The 14,268-nt window shown below is 33.1% G+C and overlaps 1 protein-coding gene and 1 long non-coding RNA gene across 2 annotated transcripts in view; both read right to left on the bottom strand.

Moving 5' to 3' along the window:
• Positions 1-5,171: 5,171 nt before the first annotated feature.
• LOC135194248 (uncharacterized) lies at positions 5,172-6,712 on the bottom strand. The gene is made up of 2 exons (XR_010309727.1): positions 6,655-6,712; positions 5,172-5,400 (listed from the first exon to the last, which is right to left on the bottom strand). It is a non-coding gene; the product is annotated as an uncharacterized LOC135194248 (long non-coding RNA).
• A 3,820-nt stretch (positions 6,713-10,532) lies between these two features.
• Positions 10,533-14,268, bottom strand: part of Dgk (Diacyl glycerol kinase) — a 145,613-nt gene continuing 141,877 nt past the window's right edge. The window contains exons 22-24 of the mRNA XM_026634845.2: positions 14,042-14,110; positions 12,291-12,403; positions 10,533-11,887 (exon numbers count right to left, since the gene is read on the bottom strand). Of these exons, the coding sequence (XP_026490630.1) occupies positions 11,795-11,887; positions 12,291-12,403; positions 14,042-14,110 (275 nt within the window). The 3' untranslated portion in view covers positions 10,533-11,794. The remainder of the gene's footprint in view (positions 11,888-12,290; positions 12,404-14,041; positions 14,111-14,268) is intronic.

The following is a 14,268-nucleotide window of genomic DNA, read 5'->3' as shown; positions in this document are numbered from 1 at the left end:
AATTAACAAAAAAGTTCTTATTCCGTTTTAGTTTTATTATCTGTGCAATATTGTTTCTTTGTATGTAACCTTCTTTATCCTTAAGCTATAACGAAAAACTGTACGATGCTATTTCTGTCTACACAGCTGGACAAATTAGAACGAAACATCCATAATTTTAATACACAATAACTAACAGCCATATGCGGCAAAACAATTTTGGTTTAGGACAGAAATGTCACATTTATGTAGTACTTATATATAGTATTATTGTCGTTTAATTCGTTTCTACGATGAGATGAAATTGCTTTATACTTAAAAGGATATTTTCGTTTAATTAAGAATTAATTCAATGTAACCGACCTCGTCTGTTTGTATGTATGAATTATTTAATCTGAATCATACTTTAAATGGTTTAAAAAAAACGTAATTGTATAGTATCTGAAGATATTTCAACCAAAACGGTCGAATATCGAAGACAAGCTGTGTGAGATGACTTTGCTTTGAAAGTGTCATTGGGGTTCGATTATCAGAGTTTAATAGATTCAAGTCATTTGTAAAAAGTACATTGGTAAAGAAGGCATATTATTCGATACAAGAGTATATTGATGATAAAAAAGCGTGGAGTTAACGCTTGTTGACTTCCAGGCAGGAGACATGACCTACATATATAATTGTATTTAACTAACATGACTGTATTTTTAGATGTTGAAAAAGAGTCACTACTGAGTGTCTTATCGGTTCTTCTCGGTAGAATCTACAATCCGAACCGGTGGTAGCTTTACTTAATAGTTTATTAAAAGACGATTCAAAAGTGCTTGTAAAAGCTCTTTTCTTGAAGGTTCCCAAGTGGGTGCGGTTCGGAAAAACCGCCGGCGAAAGTTCCAGTGTTCAGGCACAAGGGATATAACATTTTAGTTCCAAGGTTGGTTGCGTATTGACGCTGCAAGAGCTGATCTTATTTTCTAAAGTACCACTTACCATCAGTGACTTTCTACGAACCACGATGTGAATATCTAAGAACATTATTATTGTTAAAACTTCCACGGTTAATTCCCACTATTAAAAATCAACCTTATCAATCACGTTCATAAAACTTATCTATCAAATTACAATTGAAGGCGAAGTCAAATAAATTATGATGATTAAAAATTCACTGTGTACATATAAAGTGACATTGTTATCGTCTGTTTGAATTATATTATTGTTATTTTTTTTAAATGTGAAGTTCAGCTTTTGTTACGTGGTCACCACTGCAGACATGCATTGTTAACGTTGAGGTTTTAAACATTCCTTACAACGCCAACGCACCACTAACCTTGGAACTGAGATGTCCCTTGCGCCTGTAGTCACATCGGCTGACACATCCATCAAATTAAAACATGAGAATACTGAGTTGATCAACCAGCTCACTCGATCCTAAGGATGCTCCACGACACTAATGTTTACGAATAAAACTATTAGGTGCCACATCATCATGTTTATTTGCAAGATGTCCACGCAGGCCCGCATGGGATAACTGGTCGTTGAGATGGCCCCCTACAGTGGTAGCAACACCATCTGCAACTACAGACGGGTCACTGGGTGGATTATTATCCGTTTTGTCTGATCCGCACGTTCACGCCACAGAGCGATCGAGCCTCGGCGATCGGCGAGCGAGCTGCTCTCGCGTTTTTAAATTTGGACCGATAATTATTGTTTTTATATTGACAAATAACCAGTGTTTATTCGTTTTTATAAATCAGAAGAAAAAAATAGATTTGTATTGATACTTTTTTTTTAATAAATTTTTGAAGTTGCATTTTTGACTTATTTAGAAAAAAATCTAAAAAACGCGATAATTCAAAAATGGTTCACTTTTGCATCATGCATATGGGGGTTAAAATTATTGCAAATAGTTACCCCTATCACCTCCTAACGGGAATACGTCGAATTACCAATAACCCTGTATAATAATTATATTATATAATAATTTGCAGAATATACATTCCAATGCGCCCGGTTAATATTACCCAGCAGAAACCAGTCAGCTATACTAACTAAATTTAAAGTCACTTTAAGTAAGTAAAGAAATAGAACCACCACGTCACGTCTTTCAAGAAGGTCGACGAGCTCCAATTCCAGCGTCGATCTGCTGGTATTTAGTAAATAAGAAAAACGGTTTGTTAGGCAAACTGTGAGCCCGTGGATGTAGTCTACTTAAAAAAAAAGTAAATTTGGGAAAAAATTATTTGCATCGACATAAAATTTTAAGCTACTATATAAATCATGACCACATGGAATGGCAGGATTGCTACTGGCACGCGGTCAGTATTTCCGATCCTCTGGGCGAATAAACCAGTACTATTGATGACAGAGAATCGTTAAACTAATTATTTTAATTGAGCAAACACGTAGGCACTTGCTATATCATTGCAAAGAATGCAGCCATCTATAACATGATCTTAACAATTATAATTTTATTCAAATTATATTTAAATATATGAATATTTCAATTTGAAAATCGCAGAGGCGTCGCCGGAATTAACATTTGATTTGAATATGCTTACAATTTATTCATTATTTTGATCATCTGTACTAATAGTTAATTTGTTGTCTGACTGAAAGTACTTACCCAATATACGTAAAACTTTTGCCAGAAGATTCAGTGTATTTCGTGTACTGCAGGCGATCGAGTCATTGGAATGAATATGGCTTTATTTATGATTCGAATTCGTCGACGTTTCGAATCCATAAATCGAATTCATAATTAATACCATAGATTATTTAAGATTCGACCAATGATATCGCTTCATTTCAATGTCAAAGTTTGTTTATTTGACTTTACTCGTCCTGTGATTGGTATAATTATTAATGTTATTTTTATAACATTATATAATATATTTATTATCAGCATTGCACCCGTGCGAAGCCGGGTTCGGTCGCTAATGACAGATACTTGAAATTAGCAATAACAATAAGATTTAGACATAGACAATTTTGATACTTTTTAATTATTTGATATATTCCTAATAATCTAGCTGTATTTTGTAATACGAACTAAGCCCGTTTATTTTTCCTTTTAATTGAGCTGTATTGCCAGTAATAATATTTCATCAAATTAATGTGAAAAATAGCGTAATTAGAAGTAAAATTAGCTAAATAATGTCATAATCAACTTTTAACCAGCGACCGGTAATATCCGACGCGTGTGCAATAATCTTTCGATTGTGCAGCGCTAATAATTAGTGTTGCCGTTAACTGTTGAAAGGCAATTTATAAAAAGATGGTATTTTTTAATGACTTCATGATTACCAAAGACAGTGCATCGAGCTTAGACGACCCTGTAGCTTGAACACGTGATACAACTGAATTTTCATGTGCTTAATTCGTGTTTATAATTCAACTCATGATCAGCGGTTATGGAAAACATCGTTAGAAAACTTGCATTTCTCTAATTTCGTGAGGAAACCTGCCTGTTTTAGTTGAAATTCTGTCAATTGTGTAAGACTACATTGGAACAGCGTATTGCAATAAACCCCCCCCCCCCCTAAAGACGGTGTGGGTACCGCTGGTTTTTTAGTGGGTGTTCCAGCGTCTTCAGTGTCGGCGAGCCCCACATACCTCCCCCCACATCTTGTGGGGGAAACGTGTAATGCGTTTTTCCAGCGAAAAAAAAGCGTATTGCAATAACATCCAAACCGTCTTACCACTTGGAGTAATCTTTAATACTTGGAGTAACAGCTTTTGTTTTGAAATTTACTGGCTTTTGCTTGCTTCTGTAATTCTTTATGTCATATAGGTGGACTGGCAAATGTGCCATCTGGTGATTAGTGGTCACTACTATAAAAATTTTGGTATTGTTACAAATATTAAACATTGCAGAGAGCCGAGATGGCCCAGTGGTTAGAACGCGTGCATCTTAACCGATGATTTCGGGTTCAAACCCAGGCAAACAGCATTGAATTTTCATGTGCTTAATTTGTGTTTATAATTCATCTAGTGCCCGGCGGTGAAGGAAAACATCGCGAGGAAACCTGCATGTGTCTAATTTCAAAGAAATTCTGCCACATGTGTATTCCACCAACCCGCATTGGAGCAATATGCTCCAAACCTTCTCCTCAAAGGGAGAGGAGGCCTTAGCCCAGCAGTGGGAAATTTACAGGCTGCTATTGTATGTAATGTAAAAATAAATATTAATTATTCCGCGTATCACCAATGCGCCACAACCTTGGGAACTATGATGCTATATATAGTTACGGAACACAACGCACTAAGTATTGCTATTTGTTTTGTTTTTAAATTCTAGCAATATGTGAGACGGCTAAAAATTAAAGGTATCCGTAAAAGGTATCCGATTCTATGATAAAATTCCGCAGACATTTTTAACTTTGCCGTTTCATAAAATTAAATAATTTGTAAAAAATAGGTAAAGAAGGTATATTATTCAATAAAGGTATAAGGAACTTTCTTTCTCATAAGAATTTAACATTCACTTAAAATTAGATACAATGAACATTTCTATACATTTGCAAGAAAACAGTTTTAACATCTGGGCCGTTGGATATAAAAGGCTTTATTTACTATAGCGAGGATATTAAATGATTTTTTAGTTTGACTTTAAACATCCGTATAATATCACATAGTTTTATTTCATCTGGTAGTTTGTTGAACAGCTGTACTCCCTCAAACAGAATTGTTTTTTTACCATAATTAGTTCTTACATTATCAATATGAAGTTTATATTTATTCCTTAAATTCGAAATATGCGGTCTCTCACAAATCCTTATCTCTGATTGAACGGAACCTGATTTAATTTGTTTGATTGGAATGCATGCATAGTTGTGATACAATACAAGAGTACACAGATGATACGTGGATATATAACATACATATATATTTGTATTTAACTAAAATGACTGTATTTTTAGATGTTGAAAAAGAGTAACTATTGATTTTGTCGCCGAGTCTTCTCGGTAGAGTCTGAATCTAAATTCAATAAATAATATCTCTTGCAAATTTAAACAGTACATCAATTATTATTGGATGTTCTACTATTAATTCATCAATTTTAATAATATCACAAGGCGGATAGGGAAGTAAAAATACTGTTTTTTTAACACTTGTAATTTATTATACTTGTATTATAATTTTTATAATTGTAAAACAAGAAAAACATCATCTAATGGCTTAACTGTCGGAATTAAAAACAATTTTAGTCCCCAATAATATATTATATCATCCTAATTTGCGTTTAAACTGAAATAGATCGATATTTATTTTTTATTTATGAAAGTTTAGGCCTTTCGATGAGTTCTTTGTCATGTTATTTGATGACGAAAATTAAAAACGATGGTTTGGTAAATACTGTCGCGGCGGGTGCGCATTGCAGTGCGGACATTGAATGTAGGCCGCGATTAGACACACCGCTACCAAAGCTACCTGTGAAGAAAAAAACGTTTTTATAAAAAAAAAAATCCAAATCTTCCGGATTAGAAGGATGTATCTCAGCCCTGAAAAGAACGAGCTAAAAAACTGAACAATACTTTATGTTTTTTTTAATTATTTACAATAGTAAGGTAGGCGACATACTGGTTGTGCCCAAACGAACGTCGATTTCTGGCAAAAGTTAAATTGATATTATAACTTGTCATATAGATCTCATGAAGTAAAGTTGGCAGAATATTTGTGTATTTAGCCTTCTCAAGAAATTCTTAATTCAAACGATATTCATTAGCGGATTCGCAATGATTTTTCCGTTAAATACTTCATTACGCTTATTGAGCATTTTGAACGTATTTTTTCAACATTTTCTCGACTCCCTTTTATTTCTATAACTAGGTGCATATGTTTAAATACATGCATATTTTTAAATGTAAGCTATATATTGAAAATTCAATGATAAATTTATGTCTTTATATTAGACGTTGCGTATCAAATTTGTATTGTACAAGAGGTGGACTCAGGGGAATAAAATCTCTACCAGCCAAACTCGAGAGCAACCAAACAATTATTAGCAAGGGAGCAATATTAAAGAGAAATAAAATAAATATAAATAAACATATTAATATAATCTATCAAATTGTTCAACCACCAAACAGCAATACTAATATACATTCTTAGATAGTATTTATTGTGTTCCGGTTTGAAATGTGAGTGAGTCAGAGCTAGGCACAAGGGACATAACATCTTAGTTCACAAGGTTGGTGGCGCATTGGTGATGCAAGGAATGGTTAATATTTCTTACAGCTCCAATGTCTCTGGGTTACCCCTTACCATCACGTGCTCTATTTACCAGTCAATCAGATCAATATGGCCCTTTACAGTATATAATTTAAATGAATATTACGGATTAAAAACCCAGGGACATAGCGGTTTGTATTGTCTAATGACAGAAAAACTGTAGTTGTAAGTCATCCTGTAGTATATTTAGTATCAGCATTGCACCCGTGCGAAGCCGGGCGGGTCGCTAGTATAATTTAAACTTAAAATTTAAATGTCAATCATTTGCGTACAAAAAGTTCATCATTTGGTAAAGGAGCTGTTGAATAAGATCACACACGGAAATGCTGCTTGTTCACCAGCATTCTTGCCACCATTCCACGCGGTCAGTATCACACAGTAACTGTATTTATTTCATATTTCTACGTCTTATGAAAATAAATATAATTATAATTTATAACATTAAAACCTTACCCACAAGTAGGAATTCATCTTGAAAATGTTATTCGGCGTTTGCCTGATGGAGTTTTATTCATTATAAATGTCCGTGGAATTTAATTATTACTATGCGTATAAAATTACATAAAATGATTGGTTTTGGAATAGTGTACATTAAACATGTCCGTTTGTTTTTTTACGAAATTATAATTACATTCTTTCATTAAATTTTAATATTAATCAATTACGATGCAGTTAAATTTTAAATTAACGTGTTTTTAATCTAGTTACGATTTAAAATTTCGCCGTTTCGTTAAGCAACATTTACTTGCTTATTTTAACTTGAAATTGAACAGGAAAGAGATTAAAAAACACCAGTTACGTTGGCAATGACAGACCTATCGAAGACCGACTTCGTTCCACCTTATTACTTACCATTTTTTCTGCTCTGGTCAGTCGAGGCACTTTCCTCAAGCTCCTACTCCAAGGCCTCCTTTTGCGATAACATTTTTACAACAGAAGGATACCAACTCTATCCAGCACCTCTCGCTACTGATGGCATGGCGTTTATCACACCCGGCAACGATAGGTCTCCGTCCATATACCACCAAAGAATGGAGCTGGAGTACCCTCGCGGCACATCCATTACAGTGTGGCACGCTGTGTCCACAAGCCAACCACACTCATGGCACGACAATGACATAGCGCGAAACAGTATCTTCCGGTGGGCCAAACAAGTGTAAGCATTAGCAGCCTGTAAATTTCTCACTGCTGGGCTAAGGCCTCCTTGCCGTTTGAGGGGAAGGTTTGGAGCATATTCCACCACGCTGCTCCAATGCGGGTTGGTGGAATACACACGTGGTAGAATTTCGTTGAAATTAGACACATGCAGGTTTCCTCGCGATGCTTTTCTTCACCGCCGAGCACGACATGAATTATAAATACAAATTAAGCACATGAAAATTCAGTGGTCCTTGCCTGGGTTTTAACCCGCAATCATCGATTAAAACGCACGCGTTCTAACCACTAGACTATCTCGGCTCGACTGGGATACCATTCACAGAATATTAAAAAACTCTGTTGATAAAAAACCTTGGAACTTTTATATGACATCCGATGATTTGATTTGGCGATACATCCAACCTCATCATGGCAACAGGTAAAGAAACACAAGACGAATTTTAAATGCACATATATTCATTACAATAATCTTAATTTATTTATATATACAGATAGAGTCGCACTACAATTGAACTAAAACAAACGAGCCAACATTATTACCTCTGTGTGCGTGACCGCTACGCTTGACACACCAAACGTCATAAATACTTTACTAGTGTGCGTGTACTTCTGATAGTATTGCCCACTGTTTTCCCCGGTGCTCTCTCAGCCTTGACAGTCTGTCTAGTATATATAAATAATCAAAGATAAATAATATTCAATAATATATTTATAATTTTAATAAATATATCTTAACACTATTAAAGCTGGCACATATTTTTAATTGTTTCATCGCGACGCTAAAATCTGTTTTTTTTTTCCAATAACAATACACTAATAATAAATTGAGACTGTCAGAAGTGATATATAAAATAAAAAAAGAATTATATCTACCTGTATGTTGGTTCTGCATAAAACCGTCAATAACATGAACATTATTGTATAACGTTTACTCACACAAACACAACACGTACAGCGTGGGACGGCTTTATGCAGTGAGACGTGAGATTTTTATTAAATATTTTTTTAAATCAAATTAACTATATATTGTTTTATTAGGGACGTACTTTAAACAACAGAATCTTATATACTTCTTATGAAATAACTTCACGGAATTTTAACTTTTTTTTTGGTAGTTATTAAACATACTTTTGTATATAATCTATATTTTAATTAGTCAATTAAAAAAAGTAAGATTTATATAAAACACACTCGTATATTTTATATTTGGAATGAAGTACTCTTTACAGATAATATATTACAAAATTAATAAATAATATGTCAATTAATATTAATTAGTTCGACAGTCTCAACTTTCTACATACATTCAGACAGACAACACTTTAATATACACTAGATAACATAGATAGAATAAATGATCTTTTATAGAATGCACAACACTATTTATAACAAAAAAAAAAAGGGTTTTTTTTACATTTAACTTAATTGAGTAAGCCTTTAAATTATCCTTATATGTATTTATATTTATTTAATAACATTCAAAGAACATTTCCAACTTACATCGATACTTGAATTATTAAAACGAGTAACAAGATTCGTAGATGAAATCATTAACGCTAACGTTATTAAATAAAAAAAAAAAACAAAACACGCGCGACGCAAGTAAAACATTCGAACGTCGTAAACGTTCCATATTCAAAAAAATTCAAATTTCCAAAGACAATTATTAAAATCGACCTTTTAAAAATAATTAATTCTAAATATTATTAACAATAATAACGATACAAGCTTTATTTAATTAAACAACAAACATTAAAACCCGTCAATGAGATTATATGTAAAAAAAAAATCTTATACTAAAAAAATGTAAAATCACTACCAAATCATATTCGACAGAAGTACAAACTCGTTGCACGTAAAACTTCACATTAAACATTATTGTAAACGTCGCCTCCTGCGCTAAATAATTTCACTTGTATAATTAAATTTTAAATTGGAAATGAAACAAAAAAAGAGTGCCGTCTCGGGACACCCGGTTATATATTACGTATAAGATACATAACATAACAATAATATATAAAATATAACAGACAATGAAATAAATCAATCAACCTTTGAGAATACCTAAATGACGAGAATTAAAATTGTTATTAATATAACAAAAAAATAGTTTAAATAATAGAACGAGATAGACCGAAACAGAGCGAAAGATCGTCTGGGGGGGAGGGGGGTGGGGAAGCGCTTGTCAACTGGTTTTCCTTTCCTTTCGGTAATTCTGCCAGCTCAGAAGCAATCAGTTGAGTCTACTGTAAAATATTGCGTTTTTTTTTTAAATTTATAATATTCTTTTATGAATTAATGATTTGTCACTATTACAGAAATCCCATAGATTTGTATCGACTGCGTCGCGTGGTATTCCATGCCCTTCTAATTTTAATAGATAACCTTGCCCAGAGTGGGCTAGAACAGCTTTAAATTTTTCATAAATAATAATGATTCATGAATTAAATATTTGGCAAAAATTTGGCAATATTTTGGCCGGAAATATTTTGTATCGACTACGAATTAAACATAGATATATTTAGAAAAAAGTATTATTTGTTTGCAATTAATAACTCTACTTTTATAAGAATAGCTCAACAATCGTAAAAGAAAATTAATTTAAATGTATTTTATATTTGGTAGGGTTACTACTGTGTACTTGGTATATGATCGCCATCAAATTTTTGCACAGAAATCTTTAGCTTATTTCAATGGCAGGAGGACAAAAGATAAATAAACAGATATTACAACAACAACACTACTCAGTATTGTTGTGTTCCGGTTTGAAGGGTGAGTGAGCCAGTACAAGGACAAGGAACATAACATCTAAGTTCCCAAGGTTGGTGGAGCATTGGCGATGTAAGGAATGTTTCTGTTAAGTGATATTTCTTACAGCGACATTGTCTATGGGCGGTGGTGACCTCTTACCTCATCAGGTGGCCATCAGGTGGCAAAAAAAAACAATTATATAATGTACCGCTGGCGTCGCATTGGTTATGTAAGTAAAAGTTAAAAAAACGGTGCTAATGTCTATCGACAGTGACCACTTATCAACGAATGGCCCAATGTCATAAAAAATATGGATTTAAAAAAACGCGTTTTATATGACTTTGAGTGAATTTGCTATCGAAACTTTTGAACTAGAATTAAAGATGATATAAATGTTTAATTGGAATAGTGTTGTATCGTAAATAAAGATATATTAATCACGAACTGTTAGTGGTGCACAATATAGCTGAGTTATTAGCAAATCACATGGAATATGTAAATCTAAGGTTTGTTTATCTTAACTCCTCGTGCTATTGAAATGGACATACCATTGAATCATCTAAGAAAGAAAGTCGTTTATATTTAAATCTATTTATATATTAAAACTATTGTGTAAATACGAGGAATATAATTTTATGCGGAATTATACACATAATAAAATATTTTGGTGTGCGTGCAGACAACCGTTGTGATTTTTCTATAGTTACAATTATACAATTTAGATAGACCTTATATATTTTTTAAAGTTTATACAATATATTTTAATTTGTGTATATTTGTCTTAATATCTGTAGGGTTTTATTTTAATTATACATTTATATTAGATATAGTTATACATGAAATAAAATTTAATTAAAAGTTTTGAAAAGGCAGTCTGAAGTAAATATTAATTGTAATAATTAGATAAAAATAAACATATAATTTTTATAACTAATTCCTTGCTCAAATATTTCATACGCAAATATGAATGTCAAAAGAGTTAAAAATATTAAACTTTTTTTTTTTTTGCAAAATCATTAGTCTTAGTCCAGATGTATCTTTAAAAAAAAAAACCTTAAATTTCGTTTTATAATACAGATCACTAAATAAATTACCTAGATTGACGTATTTATAAACATTTACAACAATTCACTATAGTATATTTAATTTATTAAAACTAAAGTTTGCATATTATTAAAAAAAATGCATGTTTTATATAAAATAAAATGCTATTGCAAATAAAATTTTAATAAAATATATTTTTATTTATTATGCAATAAAATAATGTTTAAGTTAAATTTGATTAGCTTATTTTCTAGGTTTTAAGACCTATTTTACGCGAATTCTAGAAATTTCTGTAGATATTATAGTAATATAATTTCGCAAAAATGGACGTATTATTTTTGGTACAATTCGAAGCTGGTCTAAGAACATTATAAGCACAAAATATCATTATAAAAAGCCATTTAGTAGTCCGAAGTCTTTGTTTTTTAACCATTTATTTAATATTTATTTTTTTTATAGAAAAAAAATAGTTAAAATAAATTAAAAAAGAATACAAAAAATATATTGATTTTTAAACCCTAGAAGTACATATTTATACATAACACACAATAACAATTATAATAATTTAATACATTCAGAGATGAAACTGAGTTTATATATCTGTCTCTTTCTAACCTTTAACGTTTTGGAATGAGTGGGTTTAACAGTGGGTGAAAAGCTTGAAGAAACTCCTTCCTTTTTCTGGAGCTGGACCCATTAGCATTGGTACTTGGTTCTTGTGGGTGATAGTTATCTGAAACAGAATATATTTATTATTCAAAGATATTGTGTAGTACAATTATTTTTATGAGACTTCCTTGGGTTCACTGGTGGTTCAAGACATGACCAACATCGATGAAGCACCCCACGATGCAAGGGCTACCTACATTTACTTGGTGGTAGGCTTTGTGCAACGTCATATTAAAATTAAAAAAAAAAAACAACTTTACGCTATTTTATATTTAACTCAGTAGTTACTCATTTCCAACATTTAAAATATAAGCTTATACTCATTTCCAACATTTAAAATATAAACTTATGTTAGTTAAATACAATTATATATGTATATAATATATCCTGCCTGGAATTAACGAAGATAATTATCTATTTGAAAATTTCTTATCCACCATTTAAATATGTCATAATTCAAATATTACCTTGCACGGCGGTTGCATCCATGGCTCCCCATCGATTTGCATGGGAAAGGTTCTTTTCGTGGTGATTATGATGGAGCTGCACTGCGCCAGCCGTCTGCCTGATGCTCGGAGACCTTGAAACATTTTTTTTTAAATTTAAACTCACACTAATAAACACATGTCGTGTTCATACGTCGTGAAAGCAATTGAACTCGAAACTCATCGCACGACACGATCGTAAAATGTCTGAGAGCGATCATTGGCCGACATTGACTATAATAGTTACTTTATTTAAAGGATACACATAATAACATCCTGCTGCTAAGTATAGCCGCGAATGGATAGAGTAAGTAAGGAATGAGTACATAAGAGGAAGTTTGAAAGTGGCACTGGTAACCGAGAAGCTATCCGGAAACCGGCTGTCTTGGTATGGGCATGTTATGCGGAGGAATGAGGACCATGTTGTGAGAAAGGTTTTGAAAATGGATGTGGATGGATATAGAGGTAGGGGAAGACCCAAGAAACGATAGATGGATTGTGTGAAAGACGATATGGTTAGAAAGAATGTTACTTGTGAGATGACGTCCGACAGAGAAGTATGGAAGAAGAAGACATGCTGCGCCGACCCCAAGTAGAGTTGGGATAAGGGCAGGAGGATGATGATACACATAATAACATCCTGTTACTCGACTGCATAGAGTCAGTATCTCTTTTGTGGGGCAATGTATACGGTTTTACAACAGGATCCCAGAAAGCGTTCAAAATGCTTCTGTTGCCAAATAAAAAAAAAATGTTAAGGAACGCTTGTGTGCGAAAGGTTACTATACAATTAGTGAGTTTATGATCGATGGCACACCTTGGGAATGAAACGATCGCCTCCTGGCTATTTCTATTCATATTCAATATATGTATTTATTTAGATTGTGTTAGAGTTTCTTTCGCCGGTTCTTCTCAGGTCAGGGTGTTTCCTATTCCGAACCGGTGGTTGTGTTTAATTTGACTATCAATAAGTAAGTGTAATGCTTCTATGTTGAATGAAGGAGTTTGAGTTTGAATGCACTGAGATGATCGTGGGTTCAAAACCAGAAAAGCACTATTGAATTTTTATTTACTTGCGTTTATAATTCACCTCGTCCTCGGCAGTGAAGCAAAACATCGTGACGAATACTGTATACGTCAAATTTCAGTAAAATTATTTTACATGTGTGTCAAACCGTATTGAACGTGGTCGATTAAGTTCTACGTCTTCTTCTCAATGGGAGATGAGGTCTAAGCCCAGCAGTGGGATATTCAGATGTTAGTTTACTTTTACTTTAGATGCATCCAAATCGCGCATCACTGGAAATCGGTTCACAACGTTTCACAAACGACGTGATATCTTACAGAACAGCACGGTTTTTTATTTCGACCACCTGTCATGGCACACGCATCTGGCTTCAAAATTCCCTATTTTGTATTTGTGAGAATATTTCTTTTAAGCTTGTGCACCATATTGATACATAATGAATTTGTAATGAAATTTACAATTGAACGATTTACATGTATGCATACTTGTATGGTGTGCCGTCAAACCTATACAAGTCTTTTAATCCCAAATAGATTTACCAATATTTCAAGTATTCGTTAGTTGTGAGATATCGTTAACTAGGGAATTTAGTTCTAGAAGGTTTTGGAGGGATCTGGAGGTCTATAAGTTAGTTACTGTGAAACGATTTCGTCCGATATTAATGCTTGTCGGTACTCTCGGACAAATTTTAAGAACATAAAATTACCTGTTCGTACTTGCCCCATGTGCAAGCAGTTCTCAAGACCGATCACTTCTATCAGCTTGTCGCCAATGTCTGAAAGGAAATATGTTTTGAGCTCCATTATAATACGTAACATCGAATTAAGCTTGACGCATTCGAAACTGTTACGAATTTTGAAGAAAGTCACCAATAATGATGAAAGACGAAATTTCATCAAACGCTTTCGCGGCCAAATCCCTGAAATGTACCAG

The sequence above is a fragment of the Vanessa tameamea genome, chromosome 28 (assembly GCF_037043105.1).
Source record: "Vanessa tameamea isolate UH-Manoa-2023 chromosome 28, ilVanTame1 primary haplotype, whole genome shotgun sequence".
Classification (NCBI taxonomy): Eukaryota; Metazoa; Arthropoda; class Insecta; order Lepidoptera; family Nymphalidae; genus Vanessa; species Vanessa tameamea.
This window is presented reverse-complemented; position numbering and strand designations above follow the sequence as displayed.